The 16,155-nt window shown below is 49.0% G+C and overlaps 2 protein-coding genes across 2 annotated transcripts in view; one reads left to right on the top strand and one right to left on the bottom strand.

The window, feature by feature from the left end:
• Positions 1-392: 392 nt before the first annotated feature.
• Positions 393-8,550, top strand: PRDX6 (peroxiredoxin 6; the record flags this gene model as incomplete). The annotated part of the gene is made up of 5 exons (XM_080699181.1): positions 393-487; positions 3,574-3,730; positions 5,354-5,500; positions 6,216-6,362; positions 8,422-8,550. 5 exons carry the CDS (start codon positions 393-395, stop codon positions 8,548-8,550), a joined length of 675 nt encoding a protein of 224 aa, XP_080555307.1.
• An 895-nt stretch (positions 8,551-9,445) lies between these two features.
• SLC9C2 (solute carrier family 9 member C2 (putative)) overlaps positions 9,446-16,155 on the bottom strand; it is a gene marked incomplete at both ends in the record, with an annotated part of 61,997 nt that continues 55,287 nt past the window's right edge. Inside the window, 6 exons of the mRNA XM_080698779.1 lie at positions 9,446-9,663; positions 10,950-11,045; positions 11,735-11,848; positions 12,735-12,809; positions 14,801-15,076; positions 15,344-15,490. Coding sequence (XP_080554905.1) covers positions 9,446-9,663; positions 10,950-11,045; positions 11,735-11,848; positions 12,735-12,809; positions 14,801-15,076; positions 15,344-15,490 — 926 coding nt within the window. The remainder of the gene's footprint in view (positions 9,664-10,949; positions 11,046-11,734; positions 11,849-12,734; positions 12,810-14,800; positions 15,077-15,343; positions 15,491-16,155) is intronic.

Here is a 16,155-nt window from a genome sequence, read left to right as displayed (position 1 = left end):
CCAGGGCGGCTGCGGGCCCCCCAGGGCGGCTGCGGGCCCCAGTGATTCTCCGCCTCGGAGCTGAGCTGCCTACGAGTCGTTAAATCCCATATGCCCTGCAGGGACCAACTCTGCGCGCCCCGAGGCTCCCTATAGACGCCGCCCAGCCCCGCGGCACTCGGGGAAGATGCGCCTGGCGCCCACCAGACCCGGGAACAGTGGTCCAGCCCGCGCCCGCCCTGGCTCGCCCCGCCCCACACAGGCCACGCCCCAGGCCACGCCCTCCGCACGCCCCGCCCCGCAGGCCACGCCTCCCGCAGGCCACGCCCCGCGCCAGCCTGCACCTCCCGCGGAGCCCGCCGGCCGCTCGCTGCTGCGGCTGCGCCTCCGCGTCCCCTCGTCCCGCTGCCGCCATGCCCGGAGGGCTCCTCCTCGGGGACGAAGCTCCCAACTTCGAGGCCAACACCACCATCGGCCCCATCCGCTTCCACGACTTCCTGGGAGACTCGTAAGTGGCCCTGCGCGGCCTCCGTTCGGCCGGGCCTCGGCGGTGCCCCCGCCGCGCCTCCTGGCCTCCTCGGGTCGGCCTCCGTCCCGCACCGGTCCTCGCACGTGCTGCGCCTGCGGCCCCGGCCGCCCTGCTCGGCCCCCTGGCCCTGGCCCTGGCCCTGGCCCTGGCGGGCCTGGGGGAGGGGACGGAATTGGCCGGGGCAGGGCCGGGGCGTGCAAGGTTCGTGCACTGGAGGCTCAGTGTTCATTTAACTCGGGTTAGTAAACTGTGCACAGGACGAGTTGGGCCCGGGCCCGGGCCGGGCAGGGTAGGGGAACCCGACCCGGCGGTGTTGGCGGCGGTCACTTGCCGGCACTCGCCCCGGTCGCACTGCCCTCTCGCTTTCCCTCCGTTCTGGAATTTGCTCCCTGGGGAAAGTGACCTAAGACCAAAGTCGGAGGGCCTGGGGGTAAGTAGGGGGAGGACCCGGGTCCGGGCGGTCGTGTTTGGCTTATTTCTGGACACAAAAAGTCACATTTAATGCCACCAGCTGCCAAAGAAGAGGTCAGGAGTCCTTTTGTCCAGAACCTCCTTCAGTGGCCAAGATAGGATTTGGCAAAAGCTCTGGAAGGAAACGAGAACAGGGTGTGTGGGTGTGCCCCTCATTCCAGAAACTTGCAACACTGAGTGATGGTTATCCAGTGGACCTATCCCGCCGGGTCTGAAGCCCTGGCGCAGGACACAGGGTGTACCTCTCTCTGAAACCCTTTTGTTTCCTTGCTCCCCTCCCCCCTGCCTGGCATCCAGCACGTGGCCTTGCCCGGGATGGCCAGGTTGGTGACCCAGGCCCTGCCTGGCCCCTCTCCAGAGAGTAAATGTTAGGAATAAATCCACTGCCCTTATAGCTCCAGAATCTGCAAACTGTAAGCTGCTCCATTCTAGTGCCGAGCATTCCAGTGCTACCTGTCTTTATGGTGTTGGAGTCCAAGTGGCCACTACTCTGGTGCTCCCGGGCCAGACAGTTCCTCCAGGGTTTGTCCTTTTTATATCCAGTACCCCCGTATTTGTTGTAGAGAGCAGAGAGAGAAGCTTCTGGTATTAATCCGTGATTGGACAGGGCTGTACAGAGAACCCCGGAAGATTCGTAGACATCGGGCCTACTCAACCCCTTTACAGCCTTGCCCGTCCATTTTCCAGCTACTAATCAGGGGGATCAATTAAGCTTTGCCAAAGAAAGGCCTAGGCTTGAAAAGGGTGATAAATGGAATACCCAGGCCTTGCATTCTAGAAAAGCCTTTATGGCCAGTCTCCTACTCAGCCAGGGTATTAATGTTCTCCAAAATGCCATAAGGATTTTCATGCTGTGTTTCTCCCCATTTCTGCTTATAGCCTTCACCTCCATGAGACAGAACTCTTACCAGAACTTTCAAATTTGTAGGGATTAGAGATAAATATTAAAGCATATTTACCTCAGCAGAAGTTATAAACGTGGTCACTATTTAAGCTAACCGTGCTTTTTTGTATTCTTTATGATTGTTTATTGGCTCCTGAAATCTCTAGATTTGATGAAAGGGGAGCCACCAATAGGAAGAAAAGAAGATTATCTGCCCCTGTAAACAAACATAAAAGTCAGCCAAGGGCCAAGCATGATATTCCCTGCCCTACAAGTGTCTACCTTGCCCCCTGACAATTTAGGTGTTGCATTTTTTTATTTTTTGGTTTGGTTTGGTTTTTTTGAGCCTTTTCACCATTTCTGAGATGGAGACATCTTTCTAATACATGTTAACAAAACACCTTTGCCAGGGGTTTTCTGGGGCTTGGTGACTGACAACCATTTTCTTAAAAGAAGGAAACCTTTTTGTCTTTTGCAAATGAGGAAGGAAGGAGATAGAATAATGTAATTGAACTATTCTTGAGTGAGCGAGAACCTTCTGGGGAGGCCAGCCGACCTAAGGCATTCTTGGAGTAGATGGTGTGGCCAGCGAGAGTCTGGCTGCTGAGGGGGAGGAATGTGAACGGCAGAAAGGGCAGAAAGTCGTTCCCCAGCATGACTCGGCAGAACAGCCCCTTGCTCGACCCACAATGGAAAAAGATTTTCCTAATTTCTTTGACACTATGGGAAGAAACGGCCCTGTTCCATTTCTTGCAACTTCAGGAAACTTTCTCTTAAGGCTCAACTGACCCTTACATACATCCTTTCCTGTAGAATCTAAGGCCAAGCTTTACCTAGAGCTAGGTTATTTATTTCAAAAAAACAAATACGTGTTCTTCTCACTACCCTTTACTAAAAACCAAACCTGCCGCACCTCTGCAGTCTTCAGAAACATTTTCTGTTTCTTCCCAGGAGTTGAGTGGGAAGAAGGTACCTTGTTACTCTTTGTGCTTGGGAACACTTGTCAAACGTCAAGGGGGATCAGCTTGGAGCCGTGAAGTAGCTTAAAAAGAGGTTTAAATTCACTCTTCAAAGAAGCCAAATGTCAACCTTAATTTTACTTATAAATAGAGGATAGAAGCCTATTTGTTTCAGGTTACATAATCTGTTTATTATTGCCATCAGGCATCTGCTTGGATTCAGGGCATATTGAGAGCTCTGAACATCAAGGGCTGTGCTGGGGGAGAATGTAGAAAAGGATAAGAAGAAATTTCAAAAAACTGTTCAAAAAACTACTTATTATTTCAAAAAACTACTTAGCTTGAGTAGCACAGATTTTATTAGCCAAAAAATAGTCAGGGTGGCTCCATAATTACTAAAGGAGGCAACACCCTAAAATTAGTCTTTTTAAGTATTTATTATCTTATATTTTATATCTTTGGTTGAACTGAGTTTTCAGCATAAGCAAGACCCTGTTTCAAAATAAACAATAATAAAAAATAGGGCTAGGGGCATAGATCAGAGGTAGACAGTCTTCAGTACCACACACAAAAAAGACTGAAAATATTCTTAAGTAAAGTTTAAAATCAGTGTCTTCAGAAGCATTCATTTAAAAAGAATTTTATTTTAAAGCAAGCCTGCTCTTCATCCAGATATTATGGCTTTTCGTTGTGCATGACATGCCGTTGGGAACGCTTCCTTCAGTGATGACCTCCTTCTTCCTTCTTTCCAGATGGGGCATCCTCTTTTCCCACCCAAGGGACTTCACCCCCGTGTGCACCACGGAGCTGGGCAGAGCTGCGAGGCTGGCACCAGAGTTCGCCAAGAAGAACGTGAAGTTGATTGCCCTCTCTGTAGACAGCGTTGAGGACCATCTGGCCTGGAGCAAGGTCTGTAGTTCTGACTGATCTGTGATACGCAAAATATAGATTTGGCCCTTGTTTTCCTCCCTTGCAACCCTTCTAACTCTTTGGATCTTCCTGTAGAGATGTCTTTTTATATGCTAATGAGGTGACTGATGACTTCCCCTCCCTCTTTGGGAAGGGAAGAAGGGCTGAAAGTTGGGCTGATCACCCATGGCCCATGATCTTCCCTATGTAATGAAGTTTCCTTAAGAATCCTAAAGGGTTGGGTTCCAGGAGCTTCTAAATAGCTTAACATATGAATGTCCCTGGATAGTGGTGTGGCAAGAAATTCCATTCCTTACCCTGAGCTTTCTTCAATCTGTATCCCTTATGATTGTGTGTGTGTGTGTGTGTGTGAGTAGGGATGGAACCCAGGAGCATTCTACCTCCAAGCTACCCCCTCAGCCCTATTGTTTGTTCTTTATTTTGAAACCGGGTCTCACTGAGTTGCAGAAGGCCTCACTAAGTAGCTGAGGCTGTCTGCAAACCGCGATCCTCCTTTCTCAGCCTCCGGAATGCTGGGCTTACAAGTGTGAGCCACCACGCCCGGCTTGGCAACTACATTTTTGTAGCTGATCAGGCCAAAACTACACAAGCCATTCTTCACTCTTCTTGTTTCATGCCATTTTTCATTCCCCATGCCTGATTTATTCACAGACTCGTTGCTTCTACCTACAAAATATGTCCAGATTCATATTCGGAAGGTTCACTCCCCTGGTGTTCTGTGGATTGCCTTCTCATCTTTTGGGTGTCAACTCAAATAGCCTCATGGAAGCCTCTCGTAGTCTTGCTTATCCAAACTTGTAACCCCCTTCACTCTCCCTAGCCCCTGCTCCGTAGCACGTCACCCACCACGAAAATACTCGGCAGACTTCTCATTTGGTCGGTTTGTTTCTCGCCACCTGAGCGTGGGCCCGGCAGGGGTGGACTCCTGTTATGTGCAATTGGAACAGTGCTGGGTACTCAGTGCAGCCTGGGCAGCCAGCCAGTGTTTGTTGAATGAATGAATTAAAGACACTGCCTACTTGGAATGAAAGGGTGTACTTGGACAGTAACTTTGATAGTGATAACTTCCTTTTAAGGGATCTGTCAGTGTACTGGGCATCGGGGAGCAGGCGGAGCTGAATGAGGGATGAGGCGCTGGCTTGTGAGTGGCGGCCTGGGCTGCATCCTGTGGCTGATTCATAGCAGCTCATCCGAAACATCTGAGAGTAGAAGAACCAGGAGGGCAGCTCTGTTTCTTGAGGTGGACGACTTCTGTTCTTCATGACGCTTGGCAGTGAGCGGTAGCCAGCCCCTGCGGCTGCCTCTCAGGCCGTGCCTCAGTGGATTCCAGCAGAGCTCTCTAAGGCAGATGCAGGGTTTTCTGCTTTCAGTGTTAAAGATGAGACTATTGGAAGGACTTGCTCAAGACTGCCCTGCTAGAAGATAGCGACGGTGTGATTTGAGCCACAAACTGCTGACCTTTGGGTGTAGATGAGAAAGAGTGGAATTAGCCTGGTTTGGGATAAAATGAGGCCATCATCTTGCAAGATGATGGCTGCCAACTGATGGAATTCAGAGCCGGTTTCAGGTTTAGAATCCTCTTTCCCTTTCTCCTGCCTTCAGGACATCAATGCTTACAACTGTGAGGAGCCCACAGAAAAGTTGCCTTTTCCCATCATCGATGATAAGAATCGGGACCTTGCCATCCAGCTGGGCATGCTGGACCCCGCAGAGAAGGACGAGAAGGGCATGCCCGTGACCGCTCGCGTGGTGAGTCCGAGGACCCGCTGTGCAGTCGGGCCACAAGTCCATGCAGTAGCCAGGCCAGCTAGAGGAAACGGGACATCTCCAAGTATGAAATAACCACGTATTGGGGACCACGTCGATTGTCTGTAGTATAAGCTGACGCAAGGTGTCTGAAATAGCTAAATTTTTATACTGCTTAATTCATAACCCTTGGAAATTATAGAAAAATAAGTTGTTTGTCCTAAGGTTGCATTGTCTAGAATTAAGAAACTTTTTCTATAGTTGTCCTGACAGCTGTCTTTAAAGGGCCATTTCCTTTTTCATAGAACAGTTCAGCTTAATTCTTGTTTCATCCGCTCTGCGCTAGAAAACCAACCCAGTCCCAGTCTCCGTGAGTGCCACTATTTGAGGCCCTTATCAACTCCCATTAGTGGTATTTTTGTGATAATCATTCCTAGTGTTGGCATAATGCTTTCCTGCATCCTTTTCTGGGTTATATTTGAGGATTTTTTCTTTCTTAACTAGGACAGCCACAACCAATTATAATTCCCTAAGTTTTGCAAAATAACCTGGGGAAGAAATTTACCACCATTTTTAGCAGCTTAGTATATATCCTTCTGGAAGCTTTGTTTCTTTGTTTCACACCCTTGGGCATTTTTACTGACGGAAGAGCTTTCTGCGTGGCTTTGATATCAAATGCACTGGAAGAACTCATCCTGTGTGTGCCTCTGCTTTGCAGGTGTTCGTTTTTGGGCCCGATAAGAAACTGAAGCTCTCTATTCTCTACCCAGCGACCACTGGCAGGAACTTTGATGAGATTCTCAGAGTAGTTACCTCTCTCCAGCTGACAGCAGAAAAAAGGGTGGCCACCCCGGTTGATTGGAAGGTAAAGGCACTGGGAGGCCAGCCCCCTGGCCCCGGGCTGCAGGAGGCTGGGGCTGTGAGCTGGGCTCTGTTTGTGGCACCAGGTACATTGGGAGGATTTTTCCTATGGCTGAGTTTAAGATGCTAAGAGCCAGGTGTGGTGGCGCACGCTTGTAATCCCAGCATTCGGGAGGCTGAGACCAGAGGATCACGGTTCGCAGACAGCCTCAGCTACTTAGTGAGGCCCTTCACAACTCAGTGAGATCTTGTTTCAAAATAAAGAATAGCTGGGCATGGTGGTGCATGCTTGTAATCCCCGCACTTGGGAGACAGAGATAGGATCACACAGGTTCGAAGCCAGCCACGCGCGCTGGCTTAGGAGACCCTGTTTCCAAATAAAAATGTGAAAGTAGGTCTGGGAGTGTAGCCCAGAGGTAGAAGGGTTTCCAGGAACCCCAGTACCACCAAATAAATAAAGAAAGAAAGAATAAAGAATAAAAAATAGGGCAGGGGGGTATAACTCAGAGGTTGAATGCTAAGAGATTCATTGAATGCTAAAAAAACGATTTGCTAAGAGACCTTTTATACCTACTACATAAAACACAAACTCCTATATTGCTTTCTAACTTTTAGATAATTTGGACAAATTGATTTATCAGAATGATTCCTTCTCCATATACAAGTCAAGCATCCCTAATCCAAAGTGCCCCCAATTTTCGACTTCCTGTGGGTATGATACATACCGTACTTCAAATTGGGGATTAGGGAAACTCAGCCAGTGGAGTCCGACTTCCTTGACTGGCACTGCTTTTCTGACCGGAAGTGAGCGCTGAGATGGGTTAGCATTGAAGATAGCCACCCGGTTGGCAAAATGGGACAGCTGTTCACTTTTATACTCAACAAGATTGCTTTGTTCAGATCTAAGTCTCTTCAATAATAGAAGCTTTTGCCGGGCGTGGTGGCGCACGCTTGTAATCCCCGCGCTTGGGAGGCAGAGACAGGAGGATCGCGCAGGTTCGAAGCCAGCCGCGCGTGCTGGCTTAGGAGACCCTGTTTCCAAATAAAAATGTAAAAATAGGTCTGGGAGTGGAGCCCGGAGGTAGAAGGGCTTCCAGGAACCCCAGTACCACCAAAAAAATAAATAAATAAGTAAAAATTAAAAAAAATAATAGAAGCTTTTGAGAATCATGCAAAATTATAAAGAACAAAGGAAATTACAAGTTACATATTCCCAGATTAAAAAGAGTGTCTCTAAACAGTTACATTCCAGTGGGTAGACATAGCAAACCAGAGTGGGGGCTGTCGAATGGTAACAGCTGCTTAAGGAAATCATCAAGCCGCGGAGGGTGAATAGAGCTCCTGGTAGGTGTGCCGGCCTTGTGTCTGGCTGCCAGGACTACGGGACCTTTTGGAAGGACACAGAAGTGCGTGACCATGTCATCCCTGTTTGTGAAGGAAGGGCCCTGCAGACAGATGGAGCCTTTGGTAAAAGAGATTTACCTAAAACTGAGCTTGGCGTGTAGGAGGAATAGAAGCTCTGTGTGTCTATAAGAGCGGCAGGAGATACAGTGAGGGACTATTGCAGAGAGAGGAGCCCAGTTCATCCCAAGGCTGGATTTAAAGTAACATGGTGGCAAGTCAAGCCATGACCAGGTTTAAAACAGGACTCTCAGCCGGGTATGGTGGCACACATCTGTAATCCCAGTACTTGGGAAGCTGAGACAAGAGGATCACAAGTTCAAGACCAGCCTCAGCAACTTAGACTTACAGCAACCTAGTAAGAACCATTTCAAAACAGAGAAAACAATTTTTTAAAGGGCTGGGGGTGTAACTTGGACATAGAATTTCCCTGCATTTGATCCCTGGGGGGACTGTTTCTTTTAAGATGAGGAAATATTTTACTCCCCAAAGTGTCAAGAAAACGTGTGGAAAACAGAATTTCTCCAAGGGGAGAGAGTAAAGACTCCTTGATTATGCTCATTAGTACTTGCATTATTTTAAAGTTAATTCTTAAAGACCTTTTAGCAATACCGTATAAGATTGAACTTCTCCATTTCTCCATTCTCAATGACTTCCGACAGGATGGAGACAGCGTGATGGTCCTTCCAACCATCCCCGAAGAGGAAGCCAAAAAACTTTTCCCAAAAGGAGTCTTCACCAAAGAGCTCCCTTCTGGCAAGAAGTACCTCCGCTACACTCCGCAGCCCTGAGGCTGGCCGAGGGGCCGCGGCGCAGCTGCCAATCATGTTCCCCTGCAGCAGCTCGGTAGAAGCACCGGTGTGCTCGCGGCCCAGGTGTTTAGCTTGCTCTAGTACTGGCTTATTAAATGAAGTGCACTCAGATCTTCTCGGGACTCTTGACTCTGTGCCTTCGCCCGATTTCTGTCTGTCCACACACCCAGCGCTCTGCTGGCTGGCTCTCCGTGACCTGTACTTCGTACCTGAGACGATCTCACTGGATCTCTCGATGATCGCTGAAGTTTGCCTCACTCCTTCACAGAATGACGGTCGGTTTTTGTAGCTGCCCTAGTTGAATTCTCCCTTCCGTTACCCATTTTGGAGAACTAAGGGACTTGAGGGTCAAATCCCCCTGTAAACACCTAAATCTATAGCCCAGGAATGTGAAGTAACTGTTCTTTACTACTTGGTGTTTTGATCACAGCTGGGGGAGAAAACTTTACTATCCTGTACTTTTCTCATCGAAAATCAAAATGGGAAGAGCAAGGGGAGGGGACCTCTTAAGTATTTTGCTATTTAAAATTTTGCAATAAATTTCTATCCAAAGGGGGAGGCTGCAGAAAAGACTCGCTTTGCCTGGCAGGGAGGTGTGCCTGCAGGTGAGTGAGGCACGTGCCGAGTGCCTTCACAGTGTTTGCTGTCAGTCCACACATGGATGCTGGGCGTAAGGCATGCTTTGTGACGTGCCAAGGGGGTAGCAGAGTGCTTCATTACCAAACCGTTCTTGCAGTGGACTACTATTTTCTGAATTTTGCTTTTCAAGGATCAGCAAATAAAATCCTTTGGTGAAACTGGATCAGAGAATTCTGTTGTCACATTTTGAAGTATTAGCTTAGATCCATGCCGAGGGGCAGAAGCTTCCTTCCTCCTACAACTGGCATGGGTATTTTCTGCCCAAGGTGGATGAGCGTGGAGGAGCAGCTGAGGCACCTACGCGCTCCCGCATGTCCTGGCCACTCCGTGTTACCGCTGGGATCCTGGAGTCCTGTAAATTTGTGATCCCCAGAGTATCACATTCTCCTACCGTCTTCATGAGACGGCTGGGCTTCCGACAACCTTGAGGCAGTGGTACGTCTGCCCTGATTCCTGCTCGGAACCCATGCTCGTGGACTTTTATTATACTTCACTCATAAATCTTAGGTTTAGAAAAAGATAGCTCGTTTCTGGATCTTACCTGCTTGGGCTTTGTACAAAGAAACCATAGACTGGCTTATAAAGATTTATTTCTCAGAGGTACAGGATCACGGCAGCAGTAGATCCTGTGCCTGGTGAGGGCCTGCTTCCTGACTTGTAGAACAAGAGCTCATCTCTCCCCTGAAAGGACAAAGTTTGATCACACCAGAGACCACCTTGTAGCCAAGAGATTCATTGGAGGGGCCAGTATGAAAGGAAGAGAGACAGACAGACAGACAGACGGGGAGAGAGAAGAATCCGGGAAGAGAGGGAGCATGAGCTGGGATCAGGGTTATATAGGGGCTCGGGGTTACAGATTGGGGGCCAATAGGCTAGGAGAAATGCCCTTTGAACTAATTGGCTAGAGTCCCGTGGGAGGGGGTCGTGCGGCCAGGTAATTGGCTTGGGGTCAGTGGGGAATGTCCCTTTCACTGATTGGCCAAGGTCACCAGGAGGGGGCAGGTCTCCCAGGTAAGTGACCAGGTGCAGTCAGAGGGGGATGGTAGCTTAACTGGTCAGACCAGGGCCTTTCAGGAGACTTAGCTTATGATGGGAGGATCTGAAATAAGAGCCGAATTCATCTAACATCCCCTGTCCTTTTTTATAAGTACAGTGATTCCGTCCTTGAGGCCTCGCCCTCATGCCCTAACGCCCTCCCAGAGGCCCCACATCACAGCATCGCCTGGGAGACCAGGCTTCCATGTGTGAATTCTGAGGGGTGCACGTTGAATCCACACCTTCAGTCCACAAAACCAAGAGTGGCTCTTTGTGAGAAGCTCGCTGTGCCTTACTGAGTAGAATAGCAGTTTGGAGCCCAGTGCCATGTGTTTGGCAGCCATGTTTTGTTTCCTTGCTTTCTCCACATGTAAAACTGGGTGACACTGAGAAAGGCAGAGGCCCAGGTTCCGCTCGATTCTGGGCTGGAAGGACGGGCCTGCGCTTCCCCAGCTCAGTGGACTTTGCCTGGAAGTGAACGGGCACCAGATGTCCTCATGCCTCTCCTGCCATCGCCTGGCAGTTGCCCCGTGCCGTTTGCGGTCTTCAGCCCTTCCCTCGTGGACATTTCGGCTTCGCCTCTTAGGACGGCGCAAAGTCTAAATCTCCAACATCAGTTCCTCAACTTGAATCTTGAGGTTTATGACTGATGGACAGCTGCCATTGAGTTAGCAAATGCCAAATCCTTTGGAAGCCCTCCCCACCTCCATAAAGCTGCTGGCCCTCACCACTCAAGTGCCCAACCTGGGTGTTTTGTCTAGCTGTATCTATTCTACACGCACTGATGTGAGTATCAAATGCTGAAAGACATTGTGGGAGAAGGGGACCGTGTGCTTTCAAACTGAATTCTGGTGCTGTCACTAAACAGCCTGAACACCACGAGGCTGCAAGTATTCCTTTGCAAATATACTCTAATGAGCATGTATTTCCAGGGTAGAAGTGATCCTGAGTATGTTTTTAAAAACACTGTGGAAAGGGAGAATAGAGATCCCTAATCAGAAACTGGCCTTCGATTTTCAGTGGACAAATTCCATCGTGTGTCCAAATATTTATTCATCAAACGAATGACCTCATAGCTCTGAGCAAAACAAAGAATTTGAGAGGCAATTCAGGTGACTTCTCATGAACCGGCTTCGAGCCGGGCGTGGTGGTACACAGAAGCTCAGAACAGGTACACAAGCAAGAACGGCTGTTTAAATGGCCAAGTCACGCCAGGCATGGTGGCGCATGCTTGTAATCCTGTACTTCAGAGGCTGAGACAGGAGGGTCGCAGGTTCCTGGCCAGCCTCAGCTACTTAGTGAGGCCCTCTGCAACTTAGTGAGACCTGTTTCAAAATAAGGAATAAAAAAATAAGGTTGGGGGTATAACTCGGAGGTCAAATGCCCCTAGTGTCACTCACACACACACACACACTGGCCAAGTCAAAGGCAAATCCTCATCTTTTCCCGGAGGCTAGTAAGAAGCCTGAGTTCATAATGACACCCTCACACGGCTGCTCCAGTCCCGCCTGCCTGTCCCCAGACATAGACCAGGAAAATGAGCGTCTGATGGCTTTGCTCCTACAGTCAGGTTTCTGCGATCCGCAGCCACACCTGCTACTTCCTGACATGCAAGTGTTCCAAAGATGAGGTTCGTAAATGGCCAAGAGCTTGACTTTTATAGTTCCTCGTATTCTTACCTCTACTATGATTTTCCCTACAATATTATATATTCTTTCAAAGTCATATTGAGATGAAAAAGAATAATGGGTGTGGGGGGGTACTGAGGATGGAACCCAGGGGCATCTACCTCCCAGCTACAACCCTGGTCCTATTTTTTAATCTTAATATTTTTTGAAACAGGGTCTCACTGAGTTGCGAAGGACCTCGCCAAGTAGCTGAGGATGTCTGCAAACCTCGAACCTTCAGTCTCCGTCTCCCGAATGCTGGGATTACAAGTGTGCACCACCACGCCCAGCCTAAGAATAATGGGTTCTAAAAACTAAACAGTCAACCACAGCATTTAACTTTATTGAACTTTTAAAAATAAGACATAAAGTGACGACATTAGACAGCACTGTGCAATGGAAGAATGACAGTCTCTCCTAGCCTTTGATTTCAGTGGCCAACATTGTAGAACGTAGTTCCCCTGCTTAATGCTTACTAAGCTGGGGAGGGGATAATAACCACTTTGAAAACATTAGAGCGCCACTAATTATAGCAATTTCACAAATAAAAATTACATCTCCTATGCTTTAGACTGCAGTACACTAACTGTACAACATATTCAACAACTTACTCTCTTAACACTTGCCCTCAGTCAGAAGAGGGGCTCATTTGGTAGGCCACAAGTTTTAAGTATATTACCCTGAAGAACTGTGAACATCTCGAGTATAATGCAACTACTAAAAAATCACTTGCTTACAAAATAAACGCAGCAGTGCACTGTTTGAGCAGTTCCTGAGCAAAGCGTGCCAGGCGGTGCTTCAGCAACTGAGGCAAGCTGTTACCTCGGCCTCCAGCTGACTTCCCACATTCTGTTCGCTTCATTGATATCCTTTCCTGAAGTGGTAACCAGTTTCCAGCTATCAAAGAATATCAAAAGTAAAACATTACAGTCTGAACATTTCAAGAAAAACATCTTTGACTGTTAAATGGAACCCAAAAGAAGAAGAAAAAAGACCTACTGAACAATTGCTATTTTTTTATCTGGACTTAACATTCCCCCTTAAAATACCATGCACATTAAAGGCTTTGAGTGATGCGGTATGATAAGTCCCATGTAAAGAAATACTATGTCAGTTCAATTGGAGAAGTCGCCAAGGGGCGTGTAAAGGGAGGGAGAAGAGTATATGCAAGTTAATTTCCAGGTAACTACGATTGATTGCAGGGTAACGAAACTTCTTTCACAAATTAGCGGAATAAAATAAAATTTTTTTTTTTTTTTTTGCGGTACTGGAATTGAACCCAGGGGCATTCAACCTCAAGCTACATCCAAGCCCTATTTTTATTCTTTATTTTGAAAGAGTCTCACTAAGTTGCGGAGGACTAAGGAACTTAGGCTGGCCGCAAACTGCGATCCTCCTGTCTCAGCCTCCCAGGCACAGGACTACAAGTGTGCACCACCATGCCTGGCTGAATGTTTTTTTTTTTGTTTGTTTGTTTGTTTTGTTTTTTAAATAAAGGGTCCTGGAAAAGACAGCTACAAAAAAAAAAAAAAAGCTCAATTATTTGACTCTCATTAATTAGTTTTGTCACTCATGAAACAGTCTCTGTAGGAGAAAGGAGATGACCCTAGGAGGGTTACCTAAAAAGGGCTGTCACTTTGTTTAAAGAACTATTGACCCTGGCCTTGTTCAAGGTGACTCCAACTCCCCACACCCCCATCCCCGGCCTGGACCCTGGTTAAACGCACCACAACCCACTGGCCGCTCTTAGAGCACAGCAGTGAGACTCAAGTGTCTCTTAGGGCCTTAGGGTGGCTCTCTGGTTGGGTTGGGACTTCTCTTAAAGATGCACCTCCCAGCAAATCATTTTTCCTTACAGGGCATGTATATCTGGGGCGACTTGGCATCTAGCTGTTAAAGACTAGACGGTGGGAGGGCCCCAAGTATCCCCGAAGCTCATCCTGAGCTTTATCACTGCTGACTGGCTACGTCGACATTTGCCTAGCAACCAATACTTCTGTTCCGCCACTCCACCCAGCAGGGGACCCCGCCCCAAAGGAGCTTTGTTGGAAGAGCTGGCAGGGACCCCAGAAGCCAGAGCTTCTCGGGCAGTCCCACCACGCCACCGGCCTCGCCTCTGCTCTGCCCAGGCCAGCTTGCCAAGCCCCTCTCCCTCCCCACCCTAGGGAAGGGTTCCCCACCTCCTCTACATTAGCCGTCATCACTGAAAAGATCTGGGAATGTTCATGACTCTCCATTTAAAAAAAAAAAAAAAAGTTTTGAAGTCTCTTAGTCTTAAATTTTCATGCAAAAATTAATTTTAGGGGTGTAGTACTAAAGATTGAACCCAAAGGCTTTCTTCCTCTGAGCTACACTTCCCACTTTGTGTGTGTGTGTGTGTGTGTGTGTGTGTGTGTGTGTGTGTACTGGGAATGGAACCCAGGGGCATTCCACCTCCAAGCTATACCCCCAACCCTATTTTTTATTCTTTATTTTAAAACAGGGTCTCACTAAGTAGGTGAGGCTGGCCATGAACCTGCGACCCTCCTGTAATGCTGGGATTACAAGCCTGCGCCACCACGCTGGGCTCCTCCCACCCTTTTTTATGTTTTCTTTTGAAACAGGATCTCGCAAGGTTGCTGAGAGTCCCCCCACGTTGCTGAGGCTGGTCTCCTGTGATCCTCCTGTCTCAGCCTCTCTTGGACTGGGATGACAGGCATGTACCACCACGCCTGGCTAAAAATCCATACAAATATGCCCTCCTACTCCATAATCTCCATTCTAATGTAAAATGCTTTAAATAACCCAGAGATCTCCACTTAAAACTCGTACTCTAGGCAGATGCCTGTGGGTCAGCCTGTGGCTCCACGGGCCCTGGACAGCACCCCACATCCACCACGAATGCGCACCCCAGGTGGGGAAGCACAGACGCCGGGCACTTGTGTCTAAATCCGTGCAGGACGGATATCCCTCCCCATCCCTCATCCCGCAGTACCCAAGAGACTGGGGAGGGGACGACTGGGTGGGCCAAATTGCATCTTTTAGAAATATCCTGCGATTTTTAATTTGTAAAGAAACCAGAGGAGCTTCCCAGCTCGGCCGCACTGGTGCGTGGCAGCTGAAGTCTCCTTCCTCACCACCCGCATCTCCCTCCTGGGCCCCACGATTTCTTTTAGCCGTGTAGTCTAATGTTCACCAAAGGGAAAAAAATCGATTCCCAGTGCCAAAGGTGATTACCGCGTCCTTTCTCTTCCAGCTGTATTCTTTCTTGCTTACGCGGAGGCCGCTGCCCGCTGAGGCGAACCAGACGCGTGCATGGGAGAAAAGAGGACATTAGAAGTGAAAGGGAGGCAGAGGGGAAGGCTCCGGTTGGCTCTGGCCTCCCTCCGGGCCTCCTTCCAGGCCTCCCTCCGGGCCTCCGCGCTCCCTCTCTCCCACAAGTGGCCCCGCACTGTCTCCCTCCGAGGCCTTCAGCGGGCCTCCGGAGCCCACGCAGGCTGAGGAAGCCAAACGCCAACGGGCAGGTCCCACAGGCACCTCAGGCGGGCTGTGCCGGAGGGCGGGTGGGGGCGGTGGCAATGGGAGAGAGCACGCGTCCCCTGGGCACAAGCCACGCTGCCCAGCTGACTGCCACCACGTGGAAACGAGGCTGGGTGTCCACCGGCCTTCTCTTTTTATCATGAAAACCTCAAAATCTGCATTTTTTAAATTTGTGATAGGGGATTCCACCCTGAAGTCATTCTACCTCTGAGCTCCATCCCCAGTCCTTTTTATCTTTTTATTTTTATTTATTTATTTTGCAGTACTGGAGATAGAACCCAGGGGTATTCTACCTCCGAGCTACATCCCAGCCCTATTTTTTCTTCTTTATTTTGAAACAGGGTCTCACTGAGTTGCAGAGGGCCTCACTAAATAGCTGAGGCTGTCCACCAACCACGATCCTCCTGTCTCAGCCTCCCAAATGCTGGGATTACAAGCGTGTGCCACCACGCCCAGCTTATTTTTTAAAATTTGATACAGGGTCTCGCAAAGTTTCTGAGGCTGGCCTGGAACCTGTGATCCTCCTGTCTCAGCCTCCCAAGTACAGGGATTACAGGTGTGTGCCTCCATACTGGCTGCCAATCATTGACTTGTGGCTGTGACCGTGGTTCAGGATACTCAAAGAGCAGGGGTCTGGTTCCAGATCCCCTGTGGTTGCTGAGCGCAAACAGTTCCCCGTCCCTGGACCCGGGTGGGAGAGGCGCTCCTCCCCCGTGGGTGCCTA

The sequence above is a fragment of the Muscardinus avellanarius genome, assembly GCF_963383645.1.
Source record: "Muscardinus avellanarius genome assembly, chromosome: 7".
NCBI classification, from domain to species: Eukaryota; Metazoa; Chordata; class Mammalia; order Rodentia; family Gliridae; genus Muscardinus; species Muscardinus avellanarius.
This window is presented reverse-complemented; position numbering and strand designations above follow the sequence as displayed.